Raw genomic sequence first — 24,125 nt, 5'->3', positions numbered from 1 at the left:
GCCATTTTTTTTTTGTCTTGATGCGTCTGTTACATAGTGAGGGGCAGAGCCCTAGGTGTTCACCAGGGGGGGTCAACCCAATTGCTGGGTTGTGACGCTGTATGTGGGGCCAGGATCCGAGAGGGAACAATGGTGCTTGCTCCTCTCTGTGTCAGATTTCAGTCCCTTCTGCTGTTTCCCCCAAGCTAACTGGGCCTTTCTGGTGCTAATTCCTGTGTAGGTGGGCTTGTGCACATTCTAGGACCCCGTGGGTTTCTCCAATGCACTCTCCTGTGAGGCTGGGAGTCTCGCCTGGCACCTCAACCCCCACAGGTGTTTTCAATCAGTGCCCCGAGGTTCTATTTCCCTGAGCTGGGACCCTGGGTTACACAGTCTGTCTCACTGCCCAATTTCGCCTGGTTTATCTATGTGTGAATGTGGGATCACCTGGACAGCCAGGCACCTTGCACGCACTGCCTAGCTTCACAGTCACTGCCTCACTGGGTCTGCCTGCTGCTGCGGTCTTGTGCCCACAATGCCTTACATGCCTGGTACCACCACTTTTTATGCCACGACCCCTCTCCGCCCCGCTGCCAGACTCCACCCCTCCTACCAGTCTGGATGAATGTGTATATTTTAACTCCTTAGTTGTCCGACTTCCATACAGTTCAATTTTCTGTCAGATCTGGTTGTTATCTTGTTTCTAAATTGTTGCTGACCTTATTTTGGTTGTGCAAGGAGGCACAGTGTGTCTACCTAGGCCTCCATCTTGGCCGGAAGTCCTAGATGGGGTTTCTTTACAGAATCCTTTACAGCACAATTGTTAAGAAAAAGGGGGAGAAAATAACCACTTCTTAAGTATTAAGATATCAGTAAATATCTAACTGGATATACTCTTTCCTCCTCCCCACAGTTGTGATTTAAAATAAGGCAAATGAAAACTTGGAGAAACTAGTAGCTGGATTAATTTAGTCTTCAATAAAATTAGTCAAATATGTTTTACTTTAAAATTCTAGTAAGCCAAAAAAAAAATTCTAGTAAGCCAAGTATCATATACGATTTATAATTTTCCATTATTTATAAACACTGACTTTTGGCTTTTGAAAAAACAAAGTTAAACTAAAATTATAACTGAATACTTAAACCCCTAGAAGCATCTTATCATTGTAGCCTTTAAACTGAAACTCAAGTGACTTGAGATAAATGAAACAAACCAAGAACATTACATCTTAGCTGCCTCAGGAAGAAAAAGGGCTGTTTTCTCTGGTAATACTTTAGCAGGCAGTGACAAAAGTAGAAACCTCAATTTTTAGTCTTTGTAAGAAATCTTTTGTTAAGTGGGGAACTGGATTTCAGTTGCACATTCACTTGTTTGGCTTTCTCGACATAAGGTCTCAGTTTTATGTCCTAAGATACAAATACAGACCCTTTACCATCTTTGCCTTGGATTCCCAAAGAAATGTAGAGTTAACTAGACTACCACACTTAACATTACAGAAATAAGAAAAATAAGGATCTCTGTGATCTCTATTAAATACATGAATATTACAATATCTCAGTATTTCTATTTAAGGGGGTTTGCATCCTCACTCATTTTATATCTTTCTAATCTTATAATAGATTTTATAATCTTTACTCAAAAATTTTTATAAGAAATATATTTAGTTTACTTTCCTAGAATCTAAAAGGTACTTCTCTTATCCTAGACAATTTATTAACCCTTAATTATCCAGTTACTTGCAGAACTCACTGTACATGTAATTACTTTTTGTCAGGTATAATAATTTGCTCAATAAACATGTCAGAACACTTGCTGCTTAGTCTGTTTCAATGATAAATTCAGTTTTCCTGTAACCTCAAGGCATAATGAAATTTGAAAAAAGAAGGGCAGTTATCAAACCACACTGAGGCTGATTCATTAAGGTCGGAGTACACAGCATGCGGCCCTGGCTTACTTTGGGGCCTGATGCTTTTATGAGTGCTTAGTTAGGAACAGATTTCTGGGACAGGAGAACAGTGATAACACTGTGACATTCTGGCTATGCAGGTATTCATATGAATTCAAAATGGGCAACAGACAAACGTTATGATGGAGCTTAGTTAAGAGGCAGCTATTGGAAGAGCTATAGCCACTGGCTATACATCTTCACTACGGGTTATAACAGCAAAACACAAAAAAAGAAACTAAATAAAAACAACAGGGGAAGGACTTACTTTCTTAGAAAGATTAAGGCAGTCAGCAGAATTAAGTGGATTGTGACCTAAGTTCTACAATGCTTGCATATGTGAATCTGCTCTACAGGAGTGCAAAAGGAAATCCCTACCTGACCTCTGGATAACCCACACAGGAAATTAGGATATTTCTAAGCAAAATAGGCTGTGTCATCCTGCTAGGATAATTGTTTCCACTGACACTTCGCATAAACATCTTACATGAGGCCACCAGGAAAAAACTCAAGCCATAGCAGCTCTTCTCTGTAACACACGTAACAGAGCCTGGCGCAGTGCCCTTACCACAACTGAGGAGGTAAAGTGTTGACAATTAGGAGGCCAAGGACGAGGAGAGAGGGATAACAAACAAGTAAGAAAGTTAGATGCATTCTTGAAGTTAGAGATTAATTGAAAATAAATTAAGAAAGTATTTTTCAAAAAGAAATTTAATTCTTATCAAGAATCTTGGGTAATGAAGCGTATTCAATGGTTTTGAGGAACTACTCAACAAACACTACAACTTAAAAATGAGTCACCTTTCTTTTTCAGAATAATTCGTTTTGCTGTTTTTTAAAGATTTCATTTATTTTTAGAGAGAGGGAAACAGAGGGAGAGAAACATTGATGTGAGAGAGAAATGTCAATCAGTTGCTTCTTGCACATGCCCTGACAGGGGACCGAACCCACAACCCAGGCATGTACCCTGACCGGGAATTGAACCAGCAAACTTTCGCAGGACGACACCCAAGCAGCTGAGCCACACTGCAGGGTATTCAGAATAATTTTTAAATACCTGATATTTGGTTATGGAACTTCAGAATGTTAGAAACTGACACCCTTTGGTTGGGAAAAACCAAGTTCCTCCAATGTCTCACCTAATCAATATTCTATGGATATTATTTGCTTACTAGTTACATCTCACTTGGATTAAAAGTGCCATTTTGTATGACACCAGTATTGTATTTATACACAGGCTCTATTTAATTCCCTTCCAATTCAGTTTTGAAAAAATCGAACTATTTTTTCATTTTGATTTACTCATTTAAGTGAGTTGTAAGCTTTGGGTCTCAACTTCCTCTTCTGTAAAATGAAGGGATGGGGTTTTCATGTGACAAGCACTCTATTTGACATTAGCAATGAAATGATAATGATGACCCAGTCTTTGGATACAAGAAGTTAATAAGTATAATGGAAGAGATATTCACACACTTATGAACTAATGGGGTAATTACACTGATAGAGTTATGTACAGGTTATTATTATTGAACATTCTATCTTGTTTGGGGGGTGAGAAGTAACACAAGAAGGCATCTTAGGTAGAACCCAAACTGAGCTTTATTAAAGAGTTATTTAAGGGAAGGGCAGTGGTATTTCAAACAGATGGGACATCATAAGAAAAGGTACAAAGATGAGAAACAGTTGTGCTTATGGGGAGTATCAGGCACTTTGGTGCTAAATTTAAATATAAGGAATAGTACAAGGCAGGCTGAAGAAGGGGATGGGGACTAGGTCATAAATGGGCATGCATGTCTGCTTCAGGAACTTCGGGAAAGTTTTAAACAAGGGGAGCTCATGTGGTCAGATGCCTCACTTGGATATGTAACTCCAACTGCTCAGTGAAGAATGGATTTGAGGAGAAAACACTAAAGGCAGAAAAAATAATTAGGAGACTATTGTGATAAACTTGAAGTACATTGGGACAGACAAATAGGTAGTTAGGATAGAGAGAAGAGGATGCGTAAGTAGTAGGCAAATATTTAGGATGGTAAGAAGAGAATGGGTTTGAAAGTATTTAGGAGAAAAAAAAAAATCCCTGGGACATGATGATTGGCTGAATATGAAACATGGTAGAGTGATGCCAGCAACCACAATAGAGAAAACAGAAAGAAGATGTGACTTGAGAACAAGGGAACATACATGTTGACAGCTCTGGCCACACAGGGTGACATCCCAGGGGAAATGTCTACCAAGCAACAGGTATGTATCTAGGGCATACAGCATCTGTGCCAGAGATATGGTGAGGGTAAAGGAGTTCAGAGTTCACCCAGGTAAAATGTAGAGAGAGCAGTGTTCTATGGACAGAAACTTCAGGGATCTTGACATTTAAGCTGTAGGAAAGGAAGCCACAAAAAGAGACAGAAAAAGAACGTTAGAGTACCACCTTTGCAGAAGAGAGAATTTTAAAGAGGACACAATCAACACTGTGAAATGCAGTGGAAAAAACCAGTAAGAGCTCAAAACGCCTACTGGCCTTCCCTGGTGAGCTAAGTGAAAACTGTTTCAACAGCCGGGCAGAGCAGAGAATAGTGGATTGAGGAATGAATGGGAGATGAGAAAATAAGGATACAATCGTTTGTTAAGTCATTCTTTTAAGGAATCTGGATGAAAAGAAGAAAAGTGATCATAAATAACTAGAGAAAGACTAGAGAAGGCGTTTCTCCTCCCTCCCTTCTCCCTTCCTTCTCTCTCAGATAGGAAAAATCTGAACATGTTTTTAGGCTAAGGTAGTTAGGAGAAGGATAAAGCAGAGGAGAGATAGATGAATGATGAAACAAAGTCCCTTAGAAAAGATGCAGTCAAGGGCATAGGAAGATGAGAAGCCTTGAACAAAACGGCTACCTGTCACCTGAGTCTGAAGAAAAGGAAACGAGGATGAGTGTAAATAGAGATAAACTGTTTGACTGCAAAAGCAACAATGAGAGATTGATGGTGATAGAGATGAATGAGGAAGCTCAAAGGGGCTGGAGCTTTCACTCAAGTGAAAGAACAATGGCCTATAAGTAGAAATGAGGAACTAGAAGAAAACCAACATCTCAATCAAATGTCTCAATCACTCTGTGAAGCGTGTGAAAGAATGCATGGCTACCACTAGAGAGGGCTACAGGGTTAGCAGTATCCTCAGAACTCTACAGCAAGGAGCTGAAGGAAAACACACTTCCCAACAGTTGAAACTGTAGGGCCATTTTTATTGGAATGAAGGTGTAAGAGGTTCAGAAGTGAAAAGATACAGTGTAAACAAACGAAGGCATGAATACACAGGAAAATGGTTCGGAGGTGGGCAGGAGTGCAGTAAGAAAGTGCAAAGAGTAGGGAGAAAGTACTTAACTTCATTGGGGAATCGGATTATTTTAATCTTCTAGAATGAGGGATAATGCATGGCTGCGAAGGCTCAGGAAGAAGGCTGCCAGGAGGTTTTCGTAAGGACAGAGAAGCCTCTGGGAGAACGTGGGCTACCTCCAGCTGTCTGCAGCAGCAGCAGGGGCCCTGCTTAAGGGGAGAGCTCCTAGGAGGTTTGGTGAGATTTTGTGAAGTCCTGCCCAATTCTCAAGTCTTAGGCTTTCAGGACTATGAAAGTCACAGAGTCACAGGCTGAAGGTAATTGAAAGATGATTTGACATTTAAGAAAACACAAAGAGTTAAAGGGGAAAAAAACTATAAGTTGTAAAACACTCTAAAGACTAACCTGTCACTAACATTAAGTACTAAGATTGCGCTGTATACCTAAGAGGGAGTTCAAGCAAAAAATACTATAAATGTTTCATTTTCAAATCAAATAATCTCTTGAGCAATTTCATCCATTTGATACATATTAGTAAAAGTTTTCATAACTATATATCCATGTGGATCTTAAGAGGTCATTATTGACCTAAAAGACACTAATCTAAATTTCTTTTTATATATGGTATGTATGGCAGAATGCATCCCTTCTAAGTGCTAGCTGAATATCAGCAGTGTTTAGGTCTCCAAGCCACCCAAATTTGAGGATGGGTGCCTTTGTGGACCACTGAGAACTTCCTCAAGTTTGGAGTATGCACATATACCTAGTTTATTGGGTATGTTTGTTTTTACTTTCCATCCAAGTTATGAGTCCTTCAGGGGCAGGGTAATAACTCTTACTTCTCCCTTAAGGTACTCAATAAAAGCTTGTTGAACTGAATGAAATTATATTACACAGAACACTTTGAGAAGCAAAACTTGAAGGATTGTGTCTTTTCTGCAACAAAACATAGCCACAAAGGAAAAGCAGAGATTAATGTCCAAGCGAAAGCCTTTAATTTATACCACTGGAAAGGCTCTGTATAAATATAGTGTGAGGCTGTGAGTCTTTCACACGAACATGGCCCACAGGGGATCCTCAGTGACCTACCCTTAACTCTTCTTTATCTCTATTTCAGACCATCAGTTGTACTGGTGTATGACTTGAACACCTCATTCCACCACCATGCAGCCTTGTCTATACTTATAAAAGGAGAAACTGAGTTTCAGAGAGATTAAGTATCTTAATAAGACATTCCATATGTGCCCAAATGCACACTTACATGAATCATTTTTCCTATAAATCTGTTGATTTTGTTTATTGTCATATTGCTAACACAAGCACTTTTACATCTTTGATTTTTTTTGTTTGTTTCAAATAGTGAGCATTCAATGTCAATTTCATTTGATAATTATATTTAGATTAAAAAGTTACCATGGGGGAGCTGAGTGAAGTATTTGCAACATCTTTCGAGTCTCTACTTTTTACTACTTAATAACAAAAAAAATTTAATTGTGAGGATACAGTGTTTTTGTAATTATTATGGTGTTCATTTGTTTTTCTGATTTTCAAAACTAACGTTAAGGGTAATTTTCCAAACTACCAAACAGCACTAACTTTTTTTTAACCTTCACTTATTCTTTCTCTAACACTTTTCCTGTCTTTATATAAATAAAAATTTCTGACCAGTATCATGTTCCGTCTCTCTGAGAGCTTCTTTTTAACATTTACTAGTGACAAAACAAATTCTCTCAATTTTTCCAGTCTGAGTGTGATGGATTAAATTGTGTCCCTCCAATTCATATTTTGGAGCCCTAACTGCCAATGTGACTATATTTGGAGGTAGGTCCTCTCTAACCTTTACTTTAAAAACAATCACAAAAATCTTAGCTCAAAATTTATATCAATAACTGAAGATATGAGCATAAATCACATACACAGTTAAGCATAAAAATTATAAAGTACCAGAATTATTTTGTTCCAGGACACTGGGACAAAAAAGGACAAAAAGGCAAAAGTCACTTAGGTTCAGACTAATCCTTTATAATCTAAGTTCTCCCAAAGGGCTGCATACTTTTCTAGTATCTGGACCTTAAGGTAAACTTTGTGAGGTGTCTGGTCTTGTTATAGTCAGGAATAAACCCAAATACATCTTCCTTTAATTCTTTGGCACTTCAATGAATGTAAGATTGTCTAAGGGAAAAATGCTTGCTGGAGGAGCTGTGTGAACAAGCTTGTTGTCCTGCTTTTGTATCTAGTCAAGCATTCAGATACTACAACTTTGGCAAATCCCATTAATACTTTAAGAAGTCAGAGACTTTAAAACTTCTAAAGAAATTTCCTGTGGAATAGTCACAGGGACAAGTTTAAGCAAGCAGAGTGTGTATACAATATAGTAACAAATATAATGCAAACAAAAGAAGATTTGTTTAATTATAGTGGAAATAATTGTTATTTAAAAGTGCCTTCTTCCTCATCATAAAAGAATAAACTGGACTAGTGGCAAAAGAATTGTATGTTATGATGCCTTAAGATTAGAAACAGAAGACAGAAATTTCAAAGTAAAGTCTTGGCAGACGCCCAGTCTCCACAGCAAGAATTACGGCCAAACAATTCCTTCATAACTTCCAAGGCTTGTTCATGTCCCTCTAGGTAGAATCCAAAGTTGTTCATTTGGAGTCAAACACAAGTGTATATTTATCAGGTTCCCTTGTATTTCTATGGTGAAGTACCTCTGAACTTCTTCCCTAAACCTTATAACTGTTTAGGGATATGGTAGAAGAAGGATTATCAGACAACATATAAAGGGCGGAAGAAGTAGGTGAGGGGGGTAAGAAGAACAAGATGGGTGCCCGGAGTACTTTCCTTATCAAGCAACATTTTTGGAAGGAACTATGCTTCTCATAGTTCCCCATGGCATAGACCCAGCAAACCAGCCTCATCATCGCCCTGATGAAGTATGGGAAGTGCAGGCAGCTGGCAGCTGCTGCTGACTTAATCAATCAGTGACCTCTGCAATGCAAGCTTCACACATCCACTAATTCTAGCAGTGGAGATTAAGCATGCTATGAAAACAATCTCTTTCAAAAGTAAACTATACAGCGTTTTTCCTCACAGATTTCATTAAATGGTTAATACATAGTTGAAATAGTTGGGGAGACAGTTTCCCAAGGTCACCACAGCAGTTACTGAGAAAAGTGGGACCACCCCACCCTGCTTCCTGATTTCCTCCCCAACAGTGTCTTCATCAACACACCATGTGGGTACTTCAGAGGCTTTCCCCCTACGCCCCTAATTTCTAACCTTTAGGCAAGATATGTTTCTAAATCTACGTAGTAGTCTTTATCTTTAACTTTATCCTTCACCGACTCCAACTAACCCATGTCTCAAAATGTCTGCCTCTTCTTTTATTGCCTATTGTTCAGTTCTGTTTCCCGAATGGCTATGGGAGGGGGGAAGGCACTCAATAAACATTTGCTAAATAAATGAGTAAATGAAAAAATAAATAAAAATCCATTCACACATAATTCTTTTTACTGCATGCAGTTTTAGGAGTCCACCAACAAATGTTTGATTTATTTACACACTGCTTGTCCAAAGGGATTTTAAAACAACGTATGGAAACATGCAAGATATATACAACTTAATAACTGAGAAAAATTAGGGCCAAGAGAAAGTGAAGATGGGAGAGATGAGGTCAGTATACAAAACGCATGCCATCCTATACACCTGGGTTTTGGAGCTCCAAAATAAAGAAGACAATGTAATTGGTTAGACAACTCACAGTATTCTGGAGATAAAAAACAAGTTAGTATTTTTCGGGATAAATTCAACTATTTCTATTATCAAAAACAGAAACTTATGAGTCCACATGAAGAAGTCACTGTGAAATACGGTGAACCACATCATCGCTAATTAATAGCAATCAATCATCTCTAGCTTAGATTACCAAAATAATCATCTAACTGTTCTTCCTGATTATAATTTTGTCCCTTTTCAATCTATTCTTAGAATAGCCACAACAATCGTTTAAAAAAGAAAACCAGAGCATAATACTAACCTGCTTAAAACACTGGAATGCTAAATTCCTTAACAAGGTCATACATGACTTGGCTCTAATAATCTTCCCAATTTCATCTGTACCTCTCTTTCCCTTGCTCACTACCTTATAGCCACACTCTTATGTTTTCTCTTCCTTGAAAGTACCATAGGCCTTTGACTTGCTCTTCCCTCTGCCAGGAATGCAATTTCCCCATCTTTCAATTTCATGCAATATGTATTCAAATGTTGCCTCCTTAACGAGGGTTTCCTTGACAGCCCAATCTGACCTGGTCCACCTCAACCCCAGTCACTATCACATTAACCTGCTTTATTTTTCTCATAGGATCTAAAGCTATTTGAAATGACCACTATTTGTTGTGGATCTCCCTCCAACAAAATGGGATATGAGAGCAGGATCTTGCCTATCTTTGCTCACCACTGCATCCTTAACACTTAGAGCAGTTCTCAGAGCAGGTGACCAAATATTGCTCAAGTAAATGAAGAAATACCTGAAAATGGGGCAGCTCTTGCTGATCTGGCTTAATCTGGACAGCCTCTGGCTTCCCTAGAATAGTGGTGGTTAGATTAACTGTTGTTACGTACGTCACAGAGGATGCCTCTGAGAATCTGTCGAAATCATTGGATTCTCTTCTCAGAAAAATAGACACACAAGCAAAATTTTGCATAAATCTCTTGAAACCAACCCACAGTCCTCAGGTTACCCCTGATGTAAAGGCACATGAGAACATTTGTGTAATGCAATCTATGTTATAACCCAATTCCTGTCCATAGAGTTAAAGGCTGAGGGGGGGAAATTTTTTAAAAAGCTGCAAATCACTCCCACAGATTTTACTACAAGGTGGAAGACTATAAAAGTGGTCGAATGAATAGTAGCCATGGCTAAAAAGGTGCTTAGTCTCTTCGTGTAGCATACTGTATTAAGAAGTCCAGACTTGGAATTTTTCATGAAAGAAAATGGTACATATGTTGAGTTGATGTTGACATACATGGTATGATAACAGATCTGAGTAGCAGTAGATTTATCGGTTGCCTCTTTACGAAATGGCAAACAATACTCACAATACTCTTGTTCTAACTGAATGAGGCTGTACTCGGTCAGGATATGAATCAAGCAAGTCAAGTTCTAGAAACTGATAGAGAAAAAAAACACAGAAAAGGACTAGCTTAATATTTAGAACAGTCCCTGAACTCTTCTGGAGGCAGAGACTCCTCTCTGGGTACCAGTAATAACAAGATGCATGTGCAGGGTCACAAAATGACTTTAAAAATGTATTCTTTGAGTTCTGTCCAAAGAAGTGATGGCAGAAAAAAGAATATATTTAGGTGTAAAACTCCTCCCTTGCTTGTTAGGGTGGACCTGGTGTCAGGCAAAAGAGGCCAACTGAACAAAGTCACTTTTGTTCTCCTACCCCTTCTCTTTTTTGTATCTGTAGACACTCACCACTAAGTTACTGTGTAAAGTAAACCATCTAGGCAAAAATTTTTTGTAAGTTCCAAAGGACTTAGAATTTTTTCATCACATTTTTAGTACCACTAAATAGTAAGAGCCATTATTTTCTTTGTTTAGTTTTGTTTTAAGGTTCTTATTTTGGTATTAGGGTTTTTTTTTCCTTAAGGTGCAATTATCTTGAAAAAAGTCACTTCAACTGTATTTCCTGTTTAATACTAGGAGACATTCTTTACAACACACAGAGAATACAGAATTTACCTTGATCATTTTATCAAAATCTCTCCCTTTCAAACTTTCCCCATCTCATTTACAGTATATTAGGTAAGGGGGAAAAAGTAGCAAATATATTCTTTGTTTCTCTCAAAGTATGCATACTGTGGCTCAATAACAATGGCCTTGATGATTCACTAAGGAATCTGACAACTGTTAGGATTTGAACTTCACATAAGCTGGTATTTTAATTTCCCCACTTAAATCTTCTCATTCTTCACAAGCAATCCTGTGTTACTGTTTCGTGGTTCTTAAAAACAAGTTATTCTGTCTGACTGACTGACTGGTTCACTGCATCTAAGCAGCATTAATCTTCTAGTCATTATCATCTTTCACAAAGTCATCCGAATGTGTTTTTCAAAAAAAGGAAGTTCAACAAACTATTTTTGAAAACTTAACTACTGTTTTTCATAATTTTGTATTGCTTGCATTTTCATATTTAAATTTCACCTATCTACAGAAAGGCTTATCTATTTTCTGTCATAGCCTTGTTTTAACCAGAACGGTTCTAGGAATCCACACATTAATGTAATGCGGTAGTGGTCCAGCTGCTTCAGTGTTTTCGAACCGTGTGCCACACGACACTGCTTTGCAAGACAGTAAGAGATTTTCATTTGTGAAAAGTAGCCCACACTCGAACAGGTTTAAGGAGAAAGACATACACCTTTACTCTAGGACTTCTCATAGCATTTAATGTGCTAATGAAATAGTGAATTTACAACAGGGACACAATATGTAGGATTTCCTCAACTTATTTGACTACAGTTCACTTTCATCAGGACTCACCTTCCAAACAACAGTGGCTTAGGAAATGCTGCTTTAAGTTCTGCTTTATATTCAGTCATTGTTGATCATTAAAGTGTATACTACCTTTGTCTAAATTCCTATAATCCCCCTGTCCAAACATTTATCTATCGATAAAATAAGAAGCAATTGGTTTTGGAGCAATGACAACTTACAGCACTGTTTTAGTATCCATAATGATGGACAAGATAAATCAAGAAATGTTTATATTTGTTACACTTTTCACTTGAGAAGGCAGAAAAATATGTCATGTGCTTTTAGAAATACTGTCATCAAAAATAATTAAAATATAAAGAAAAATGTATTGCCTTTAAAGAATGTTTGTTTACATGGAACATAAACTTAAGTGGAATATCTCAATTCCTAATAAGGTGCTTATACACCAAAAAGTTTTAGTATAGCTAAAATATTTGCATTCACTCATTCAACATTTACTGGTTGTTTACTCTGTGCCAGGAACAGTGTTAAGCAATGGATGTGCGGCAGTGAACAAAAAATGGCATGAGTCTTGTCCTCATGGGCTTGTAGGATAGGTTTTGCTTCTATATTGCCTATATTGTTATGAATACTTACTCTAGAAATACTTTATTTTTAAACATACCTTTGATGTGGTAAGAGTATAGTTAGGCTGGTATTAAAAAACATTAACCCCATGACTAATTTGTTAATGAGAGATAGCATGAACCATGAAACATAAGCATACAGTTAACTGGAAGACAATGGAAACCACTTCAGTTTACATTAGAAGAACACACCGTTTACGTCTCACAGTTTTGTCTTTTTTTTTTTTAAAGATCATGGCTTGTTTTTTTATTTTAAATAAAGAGATTTTATTTATTTATTTTTTTAGAGAGGGAAGGGAGGGAGAAAGAGAGAGAGAGAGAAACATCAATGTGTGGTTGCTGGGGGCCGTGGCCTGCAACCCAGGCATGAGCCCTGACTGGGAATCAAACCTAATGCTTTAGTTCGCAACCCGCACTCAATCCACTGAGCTACACCAGCCAGGGCTACAGTTTTGTCTTTTACAATTATTTTACATTAAAATGCTATGAGATTCAATTAATTTCAATGAATAATTCTGGATCAACTGGACAACCATACGAAACAATGAATCTTGAACCTTACACCCCACACTATGTACAAAAATCAATTGCAGATGAATTATAAACCTAAGTGTGAATGGTAAAACAAGGAAACTTTTAAAAGGAAACGCAGAAAAATATTTTTATAATTTTAGAGGTAGGCAAAGACTTCTTAAACAGGATATTAAAAAGAACTATAAAAGGAAAGTATGATAAACTGGATTTCATTAAAATTACTAACTTCTGTTCATTAAAAGTCACCACTAAGAGTGAACAGACAAGCCACAGAGAGAGGCATATTTGCAATGCATATATTTAACAAAGGACCCATTCAGAATATACAAAGAACTTACAGATCAGTAAGACGTCGACAATCCAATAGAAAAAAATGGCAAAAATACTTGAACAGGTTATTCACAAAAGAGAATATTCAAATGGACAATAAATATTGTAAAACAGAGTTCAATTTTATAAGTCATCAAGAAAAATCAGATTAAAACCACAATGTAAAACTATCATATAGTTTTGCCACTGGAATGGCTAAAGAGGAAGAGACTCATAGTATCAAATGATGGCAAGGATGTAGTGCAACAAGAATTCTCCTAAACTGCTAACTAAAGCATAAGCTGGTGCTCTTGCTTTGGAAAACTGCCTCACAGTATCCATTAAAACTGATCACATACATACCACCCCCTGACTCAGCAGTTCTACTTGTAAGTAAACACCTCAACAGAAATGTTGAGTATATGTTCATCAATAGAATGTATAAATTATGGTTTATTTGTGGAACGGCAAACTATACAGCAAAGGGAATGAATAAACCACAACTACATGTAACAACATGGATAAATTTCACACACAAAATATTAAATGGAAAAAGGCAGAATCAAAAAGTAGATATTGCATGATTTCATGTATACAAAGTTCAAAATCAGGCTAAATTTATCTGTGGTATTAGAAGTCATGGCAGTGGTTATGCTTGAAGAGGGATAAGGGTAATTAATGACTGGAAAGAAATGAACTGGGGGTCGTCCTCTTTTGAGGTACTTACTGGTCAAGTTTTCTCTCTTGATCTAGGTGTTAAGAGGTGTATACAATTTGTGAAAAATCAGCAATGATACACCTATGATTTGCCTGAGTTTATTATATTTCAATAAAATATTTATTTGAAAAGTTTTATGAAAACACAAATTTATTTTACAAAATTCAAATTCTCTCTCAAATTAGTTTGCCTAAATCAAATACTTGAAGCCCTGACCTTATAGGTCAATTGCTCAGAGCATCGACCCAGATATGCCAAGGTTGCTGGTTTGGTTCCCGGTCAGGGCACATATATAACAACCAACCAATGAATGCATAAATAAATGGAACAACAAATACATTTCTCTCTCTCCCTAAAAGCAATCAATAAAAATATAAAAAAATAAATAAATCAGCCCTGGCTGGCGTAGCTCAGTGGATTGAGCACAGGCTGCGAACCAAAGCATCGCAGGTTCGATTCCCAGTCAGAGCACATGCCTGGGTTGCAGGCCACGGCCCCCAGCAACTGCACATTGATGTTTCTTTCTCTTTCTTTCTCCCTCCCTTCCCTCTCTAAAAATAAATAAATAAAATCTTTAAAAAAACAAACAAAAATAAATCAATCAATCAAATACTTAAAACAGAACCTAATTCTGGATGGAGGGAAGGAGAATTATAAGATAATTTTTATGACATAAGATTTTAATAGGAAAAAGAAAATGGTATAGTTGACTCATATCTAATCTAGTAAGAACCACATAATATGGGTTTCTCTACAAAGGTATCTAAGGCTGAGTTGACTAACTATTCCCAGATTTTTAAAAGGCTCTTCATATGACAAGGTTATCTGATCCCTCACTAGTCTTGTAATTCTCTTACATGCTCTCCAATTTGTGTGTGTCCATATCAAGTAATACTTGAGACACAATTCACAGTGGTCAAACCCAAATATCACACTTTCATTAAATTCTGAGCACAATGTTAGTACATTTGGAGGTTAATGAAAACTTACTAGACTTTTTTCATATTATAAGTCAGACTTCCTACAGCCTGTTATTTTTTTAAATGTAATTTTAAGGAGTCAAATATAGCACTTAATATCCTCCTTGCTAAATTTCACTCTATTGGCTTTGGGTTATCATTCAAGTGTACTGAGCGCACTTTGATTCCGTGTTCTGTCATTTTAGGCAACGTTCCCAGCTTTCTGTAATGTAGCATATCATTCATATTCTTCTATGTATTTATCCGAGTCATTGTTTAAAACATTTGTTGATCCCAAACTGTCAAATACAGACATCTAGAGGGTGCTGCCAGAGCCCTGAGCAGCATTTCACAAAGTCTGTTTCATGTAATACAACCCCAGATGAGTGGGGAAAGTGTTCTGCGATGACGACTTTGGGAAATGCTGGGTTACTGCAAACTTGCTTAGCCCTTACAATTCTAATGTACATAGTAAGTCCCTAAGAGAGAATTAGAGTGTAAAGTGTTTCCTAAACTTATCTTACTTGGAACCTTAAAAAAATTTTTTTTCTCATCTTGAGAAATCAGTATTCCTGGAAAAACACTTTGGAAAACACTGCTCTAGGGTGATAACAGTACATTAATCAATATTTTCTGGATAAGAGATTATCTTATTAGCTTAAAGTTCACGTAACTGCACTATTATCCAACCACTTAACCTTCTTCATACTGTCTAAATGATTATCAAGATATTGTCAAATGAAGCAATAATATATTTTACCAGTCTAACTTATCACAAAGTGAAACAGGACCAGGTAAAGAGGATTTAGTATTAAGATTAGTAAACCATGGATGCTCAATTTACTGTGAGAATTATACTCAATAAGAAGCTATGAAAATGAGAGATATATGGTATTGTTAAAGTTTCCCATTAGACTGGCTACATTTAAAAACAAATTTTGGTGATTAGAAACTAATTTTTAGTTACCTGGATAACTCAGTTATAAGGGATACCTCATTTTCCATGATATTTAGTGAAATATTTCTACTTGTTAAGAATGAGTTATAAAAAATTATCACTAAATACTATGTATTATATAGAGTCTTATAAAAATAAATTTTAAATGTCAAAGTTTTCATACATTGTCAAGGGAATTTTACATATTCATCTGAAATCCATTTGCAAGACTATGTTTAACAAATACAGTTTCACAGATAAGCAAACAGACACATATAAGTATATCAAAGTCCATCATTTAGTGACTTAATTTCAGAACTGGGCATAGAAGGATGGTAGGCTTTACTTGTAAAAAGTTTACACACACTCATCATGTTCAAATAGCACATAGAAAATTGACTGAGGCAGTACACTCACGTAACACAGTACCAGTACTGCCAATCCTCCACACTGTCTTTTGGGGCAGTAGGCCTTAAGATATTGTTGAGATAACTGGCTTCCATTAGCAAACATGTGATTGGCAGCATGATAAAGTCTTTTCACTCACAGGTCAGCTATTTCCTTTTCTTTAGAAGAGGGCAATTTTGATGATCCATCTTTTAGCTACAGTCTCTCATTGAGTCCCAATTCTCTTGCCTTCAGCTTTGATATGGTTCTAACTTTCCTCTTGTATCAGCTCATACTTGTCATCAACTCCTCTATTCAGAACAGCAAATATCAGGAGTTTGACCTCAGGGCAAAGTCCGGGTGGGCAGGTAAAATTTGACCACTGGACCTACTTCCTAATCTTTCATACCCAGCAATTCGTGAAGCAGTATCAAATTCAAACTAAAAAACAGAAGCATGACCCCTTATAAGTACTATGAAAAGGGCTCTTTTGCCTTTCTAAGTATACTTGAAAAGAACTGTCAGCCACCCTATTAAGACAGAAATGGATCACAGACTAGAAAAAAAGAAGGAGAAGTGTAGAAACTCAACTGAAATGTAAATAAAAGTGTTAACACCCTCTTTATGTTTGGTGATAAACTACTTTATATGAAAGTGTTAAAACAATATGCTATGAAATATCATTATAAAGTCAGGAACATAACACCATTGAAACTTTAAGGCATCCTTATTTAAATAATCACTGACATCTGATACAAAAAGCTTGTATCACTTCATATGAGACTTTAGTTTTCAAGACTAATTGTATTTTTGGTCATTCCCCATACTTGGCCTTTCACCACTTAACTGTTTATAAAATAATTTGAAAAACAAATATAGGTGAAACATTACTATCCTTTATCAAGTTATTAAATCCAGACCTCTGAAATCATGAAATTCAAGTTACGTGACAGTGGTCTAGCAGCTAAAGATAAGAATTAACTGCAACTTTTGTTTTAGAATACAAAAGATTAAGAATAGAGTACGGTTACACTTTAACATTCATAGTCAGAGAAAATGATCTTAAGCCCCTCTTAAAACTAAAAAAATTAACACAAAAAATTAGGTCATCAAAATTGTCTAGCCACTAGTCACTTTCAATGTATATTAACTACCATACTTTATCATTGTGTTTTATATAAAATAGCTTTCTACATAAATCTTTTTTATATTTTATTTTTAGAAGGGAGAATGGAGGGAGAAAGAGAGAGAGAGAACCATCAATGCGTGGTTGCCTCTCTCATGTCCCCTTCTGGGGACCTGGCCTGCAACCCAGGCATGTGCCCTAGACTGGGAATTGAACCAGTGACCTGTGGGTTCACAAGCCAGCACTCAATCCACTAAGCCACACCAGCCAGGGCCATTTCTATACAGATCTTTTAACAGTTCTACATGTGTTATGATAGATTTCAGAATTCTAAATATTTCACAATAGATTTTTTTTTATTCACTTAAAAGTCTCTTAAAGAAATTACATTGATGAGGAAAAGTCAACCAGGACTTAATGCCTCTAAGTGCACACACTTGAAAAGTAAATTCAACCAAAAAGACTTGAGATGTTTATTAATATTTATAAGTGTGGCTTAATAACAATTCCCTAGTGAGCTATATGCTTGTAAAGAGGCCTTAACTGTCAAATGATGACGGTCTTTGAAGGAAGAAAGTACTTGGGATCAGAGTTTTAATCTGCATTAAACCAACCACTTATCTGGACAAATCAAGGAAACAGAATCCTCATCAACAGTTTCATAAATTATGTGGTGCTATTCATAATCCTACAGTGAGATTACAGAGTAGTTAACACCATACAAAGTCATACAAAACTGAGAAAATATCACATATAAATTTATTGTCAAATTTTCTTTTTTAAAAAAATATGTTTTTAAAAAATATTTTATTTTTATTTTTAGAGAGGGGAAGAGAGGGAGGAGAGAGAGAAATATCAATGAGTAGTTGCCTCTCGACAGCCCCCCACTGGGCACCTGGCCCAAAACCCCAGCGTGTGCCCTGACTGGGAATGGAACTGACGACCCTTTGGTTCGCAGGCTGGCACTCAATCCACTGGGCCACACCAGCCAGGGCTAAATGTCAAATTTTCTGTGAATGCATTATTTGTATGTAATGGGAGCGATCTTCAAGTTACATATTCTATGGATTAGAGAACATTTCATATTATTGCAATAGGGAAACTTACCCTAGTAAGTGGCCATAACCTGACTGGGAAGTGAATATACAATGAAACCTATTTCCAACTTGCAAAAGGACTCAGTTTTCTATATTAGATCATCTTGTTCAGGGTAATAAGACTGTAACAGAGAGAATTCCTTCTAAAGGAAATGGATCTACCTTCAATAGAAATAACATTCTGGTAAACTGGAGTGGAAATTCAGAGTTTATCTTCTTCATTTTCTACTATCTTCCCCCATTTAGTGAGGCGAATCATCCAGAGATCTGGGCCATTCATAAGTGTTCCTTGTTTGGCATCACAGGTGCATAAACACTGCTTGCCAACAAAAATAAATATGAATAAATTTTATATATTCAGTGTTTTACAAACACAATTGAGAGATAGGAATGGCTTTTTCAGTTTCCTTCTAAACCAGACTTGAGGCTATATACCATTTATTTCTATATGACTCACTGTCTTATAAATATTCCTAACCAGCCCTGGCTGGTGTGGCTCAGTGGGTTGAGCACCAGACTGAGAACCAAAGGGTTGCTGGTTCTATTCCCAGTCAGGGCACATGCCTGGGTTGTAGGCCGGGTCCCTGGTTGGTGGCTTGTGCGAGGCAACCAGTCGATGTTTCTCTCCCTCTTTCCCCCTTCCCATCTCTCTAAAAATAAATAAATAAAACCTTAAAATAAATAAATAAATAAAAATATTCCTGACCAAATTGTGGGTGTTTTGCTTGTCTAAAGGATTTTAAAGCTCTATAAGGATGAAACTATTTCTTATATTACCTTTCTGTCTATTCCAACCACACCTCCCCTCTCTAAATAATCAGTACATGGTAGCTCATAAATATCTGCTGAACACTGGTTTGGAATTAGAGCAAAAAAGAGCTCTACTCTCAAACATTCCCTGAGTTCAGAGCTCCTTAACTGCTCAAATGGGCCCTCCTCTAAACATCACTGTGGTAAAGTCTATTCATACCAGTGGCGGAGCCTCATCTCCAGTCATCTCCACTCCCCGAAGGGGATGGGACCATAAACAGACCAGAGTGTCTTTGTTTTAATTCCATCTCCACTTGGTTCTTCTTGCCAAGGGCGGCAGTCACTCCTGTTGTCAACTCTAGCACTCCTGAGCCCTCTCACTTGGACCCACCCCTCCTCCACACTCTTGTGCCTCCCAGCTTTATTAAGCTCCTTAATCCTAGGATTAAGAAAGAGAAAGAAGAAGGTGGAGGGGAAAGAAAGAAGAAAGGAATAAGAAGAAAAAATATGGAGGAGATGGAAGAAAGGTAACAGGAGGAAAATAAAGAAAATGACAATAGGGTAGAGGTGTTAAAGAGTAGTAAAATGAATAGGAGAGATTTAAAAATTATCATATTTGTTACCACACTATGAATTATGTACTAGAAAAGAATTATATAAATGTATAATTACCTTTTTAGTTTTATCCTTTCTGAAGGCATATAGAAAGTTTATGAAAATAGCATTCTTTACCACTGACAAAATTTTAAGCAAGAGGCTCCTTTGTAGTTTGTAACAATTTACATTTATGTAACTTGGGTTCTGACACTAATGTTCTACACCACCAATTTTCATACATGACCATGAAATCATTAAGAACTAACCTAAAATTCAAATGTCATGAAATCAAAGTAGAAAGTCATTATTTAGTCATGTGCCTAGCAGATAATAATTACATTAAATATTCACCAATGAGAATGCTCCTTGAAGCAGAGGCACTGAATGAATTTTCAGAAAGAAAGGCCAAATATGTAGTTATCAAAGAGGCACTTTTCTCAAGACAGGTTGTTTCAAGGCAAACAAGCATTCCTGTAGCATTTTTAAAAAGGCAAGGGGTAGAAAGCAATAAATGCGAAGTACATTATTACATCTTACTTGTCTGAGGTCAATGAATGCTAGCTGCAGGGTCTCTCCTTGGAATCCTGGCACAGGTTCAGAGCTGGCAAACACTATTAAAAAAAAAGAAGAAGAAGGAAAACAAGATTACAAAATATACAAGGGTCTAACCACTAAATTAATTTCTACTCATTAAAAATGTATTATAATATTTACACGTAACCATTTCAAATGAAGACTATTTATAACCCTCAATTTCCACTACTAAGAACGTTCTCCACACCCATTACCACAAATATTTTAATAATTTTAAACTTCTAATCTGCCATTTAATCACTATAATCCTTAATTACAATAAATTTAGAATGGTTATCCTACACGAAGTTCAAGGTAGTAATATACTTCAATCAAGAGAAGTTTTCTGACTCTTTTTAGCCTTAGGTGAATGATTATAGAAGCATTTTGAAACGACACCAATTCCATGGCTGTCAGCATATCTCAAAACGTCTGCTTTGTTACAGAATATGCTCTATAAAAATCCTACCTCTAACTAACAGCAGTAACAGGCAGACACGTAAGAAGTCAGCTTTACAGGCAGACAACAGGTAAAATGTTCTAAGCAGCAAAATGGGGATGATGTAGGAATGTTTGTTCAGATCTGTTAATAATTCTTCCATAAAATAACCACACTTTTTTAAAAATTAAAAGATATATCAACAAAAGATTAAAAACATATTTCAAAAGATTTTTTCAACATTTTTTTGCACCTAAAACATTGTAATACATAGCTTGTTTAGTTAACATGAAGACAAACCCAATGCTAATGCTTTTGAAGACAAAAGACTTGGCTCATAAAAAAGAGCCCATTATTTTACACTAAGCTGCTCTGATAAGAACAGGAATGCCTGCGATCATTCTTCCTCCCCATCAATATCTGGGTTTTCTTAGAGAACATTATAGATTTTCCACTTGTGAACTGATCTGAGCCAATGTTTTAGAAACTATTTCACTTCTCAGCAATATCATTCTTGGAATAATAAAAGTACTTCTTAAGTTTAGTGTATTCTATATAAAATACAGTTTAGAAAGGCTCAAAATCAACAATTAAAAATAAAAAGTATATAAAGCCTAGCACAGCTTAACTGGTCTGGCATTTATAAGGTATGAAGAATTCAGAATGTTTTTGTTGCTGTTATTTTTAAGATGATAAGTTTTGCTCTAAGCATCAAAACTCTTTTTTTTTATCTTAAGCAATTTTGCTTAAATTTTAAAGTATAATATAATACTTCCTCCCTTTTTGGATTATACTAAATGATATTTGAACTTTTCTTAATTATCTGGATCACCATTAAAACCATACTTACATGCACAAATATCAAATCACTCTATTGTATACTTGAAATTAATATAATGAATGTCAAGGATACCTCGATTTTTTTAAAAGAAAACCTACAGAAAGTCAAAAAAGGAAAAAAATCTACTTTTTAATTCTTAGAATACATTTCCAGGACTGCTATGGTATTAAGAACTATTTTCTATTATTATTACATTAAACAGCTCAGAATGCTGCAATGTGTGAATTGTGTCTGGCTTAATTTTTTTCTAACTCTTCTCCTGCAGTTTTAACATAAATTCTTTCTCCTTGTTCTCTCACTCACCTCTTACTAGCATGCTATCTTTAATATTCTTGAGCTGCTAAGTGTCTAAAGAACAAGCAAATAAGCCTGAGCAAGAGCCCCTCCCACAAGCAGAGTGAATGGGTTTTACATATGCCTTTGAGTATATACATAGTGTGTACCTTTTGAGTGTAAATGACCTTTTGATTACTCAGAGGCACACCATTTCCCCCACACCCCTACTTCTTGGTTCTCTGCTAGGTTGTAGTTATGCCCATTAGGTAAGTGACTACTCACCTTTCTCAGGCCCTCTATTTCTAGAAAACTAAGATTTATTGAGCAAATCTAGACAAACTTTTCATTATTTAATTTAATTTACTCACATCACTGTTTTTTCATACAATGAAAAATGGCACAATCTCACAGTGTGGCAACCCCACTATCCCCTACCGTGTCCCAGATAACTGAGTTGACTTTCTCTAGTACTATCAGATCTTAATGAAAAAAATAAGCAACATTATAATAGCCTATTAAAAGGAAAGGTGTCTTTTAATTTTTAAAAACCCTTTCTTAGGACCAGTCAGCATATTGTTGGCTTTTTTGGCCACCCTCCTAGGCTACTGTTTGCAAGTAACAGTTAACCATGAATTTAGAACTTGGTTAGAACTGGTTTCTAACCAAGGCTGTAAATGTTAGCTTTGCCTCTACCATCACCACATATACATACACATGCATACAAAACTAAGGGTTTTCTATAACCCAAGGAGGCTTACTTTATATATGAGGCATAAAAATCAGCTCAATTTCAATTATATTTGCAATTACTAGCTACTTAATCTCCCAAAGTTTTTCTACACTGAAAATAATCTGTCATTTTTCTTCTCCTTCAGTTCTGTTTAAGATAGTATAGTTTAAGCCCCATTGCTTGGCATTACACCAAACAGCTTAGTGTCAAAATTATAAGTGCCATAAACTTATGTAGCACTTTAAATTTACAAAGTACTTTCTCACACACTATCTGCTTTGATCATCACAATAATTTATTTTAGTGAACAGGGCATAAATTCTTGCAGCTAGAAGAGATATCCTCTTTGAAATACCTCCATCAGTCCTTTGAAGGCTCAGTTTAAAAGTTACCCAGTTCTGCCTGGGCTAGTGTGGCTCAGTGGACTGAGCACCGGCTTGTGAATGAGAAAGTCGCCAGTTTGAATCCCAGTCAGGGCACAGGCCTGGGTTGCAGGCCAGGTCCCCAGTTGGGGGCATGTGAGAGGCAACCGACTGATATATCTCTAGCACATCAGATATCTCCCTCCCTTTCTTCCTCTGTTCCTTCCCTCTCTCTAAAATAAATAAATAAGTAAAATCTTAAAAAGTTATCCAGTTCTTCATTTTATAGCATAGAACAATAAATGTGAGGTGACTTGCCCAGGATCACATAGTTAATTCAGACCTCCTGGCTGACCCAGAATCTGATTAAGTGTTCAGCTTCTCATCTGTTACCTAACTCTCACGAGACCCTAACCAATATGGGAGTGAAACTCACTAGTTCATAGCTCTCGGGGCTTTTTCTCAAAAAAAATTTTTTTTTAGAAACAGGAGGCAATTGAGCAGTCTGATAATCTGGCAAAGAGAACATTTGTAATTATATACAATTCAATTTATCAGTGGCTTAATTTTTGTCCAATGCAGGCAACCAGTTATGTTGTTTCTACCTTCAAAAATATCTTGAGTCTGAATCTGTCTCTACCATATTCAAACTATCATCATTTCTTCTTGGATTACTAAAATACACTTCAGTCTTGTCCCCCTGTTTCTTGTGTGCCACCTCTCTGTCCACTTTTCCCAGTGTGCCTTATGGAAACATGTGGCCCTGGCTGGTGTAGCTCAGTGGATTGAGCATGGGCTGCAAACCAAAGTGTCGCAGGTTCGATTCCCAGTCAGGGTACATGCCTGGGTTGCAGGCCATGACCCCCAGCAACTGCACATTGATGTTTCTCCCCCCCTCTCTCTCTCTCTCTCTCTCTCTATCTCTCTCTCTCTCTCCTGTCCCTCTCTGAAAATAAATAAATAAAATTCTTTAAAAAAAAAAGAAAATGTACATGTGATTTGTGTCGCTTCAGAGCTTAACATCTTTCAATGGGTCTCCATCACCTTCACAACAAAGCAAGACAATTAAGATCCTTTGTAACCCGGCCTTTGCGTATCTCCCGAGACTCATCTTT

The 24,125-nt window shown here is 36.7% G+C and overlaps 1 protein-coding gene across 3 annotated transcripts in view; it reads right to left on the bottom strand.

Annotated features, from left to right (window-relative positions):
* EXOC6 (exocyst complex component 6) overlaps nucleotides 1-24,125 on the bottom strand; it is a 169,075-nt gene that overhangs the window by 13,033 nt on the left and 131,917 nt on the right. For all 3 annotated transcript variants that reach the window (XM_028511944.2, XM_036027000.1, XM_028511942.2), the window contains one exon: nucleotides 20,327-20,400. In XM_028511944.2, coding sequence (XP_028367745.1) covers nucleotides 20,327-20,400 — 74 coding nt within the window. The remainder of the gene's footprint in view (nucleotides 1-20,326; nucleotides 20,401-24,125) is intronic.

Source organism: Phyllostomus discolor, chromosome 5, assembly GCF_004126475.2.
Source record: "Phyllostomus discolor isolate MPI-MPIP mPhyDis1 chromosome 5, mPhyDis1.pri.v3, whole genome shotgun sequence".
Taxonomy (NCBI): domain Eukaryota; kingdom Metazoa; phylum Chordata; class Mammalia; order Chiroptera; family Phyllostomidae; genus Phyllostomus; species Phyllostomus discolor.
The sequence above is the reverse complement of the archived record's forward strand: the minus strand, read 5'-3'. Positions and strand labels throughout refer to the sequence as shown.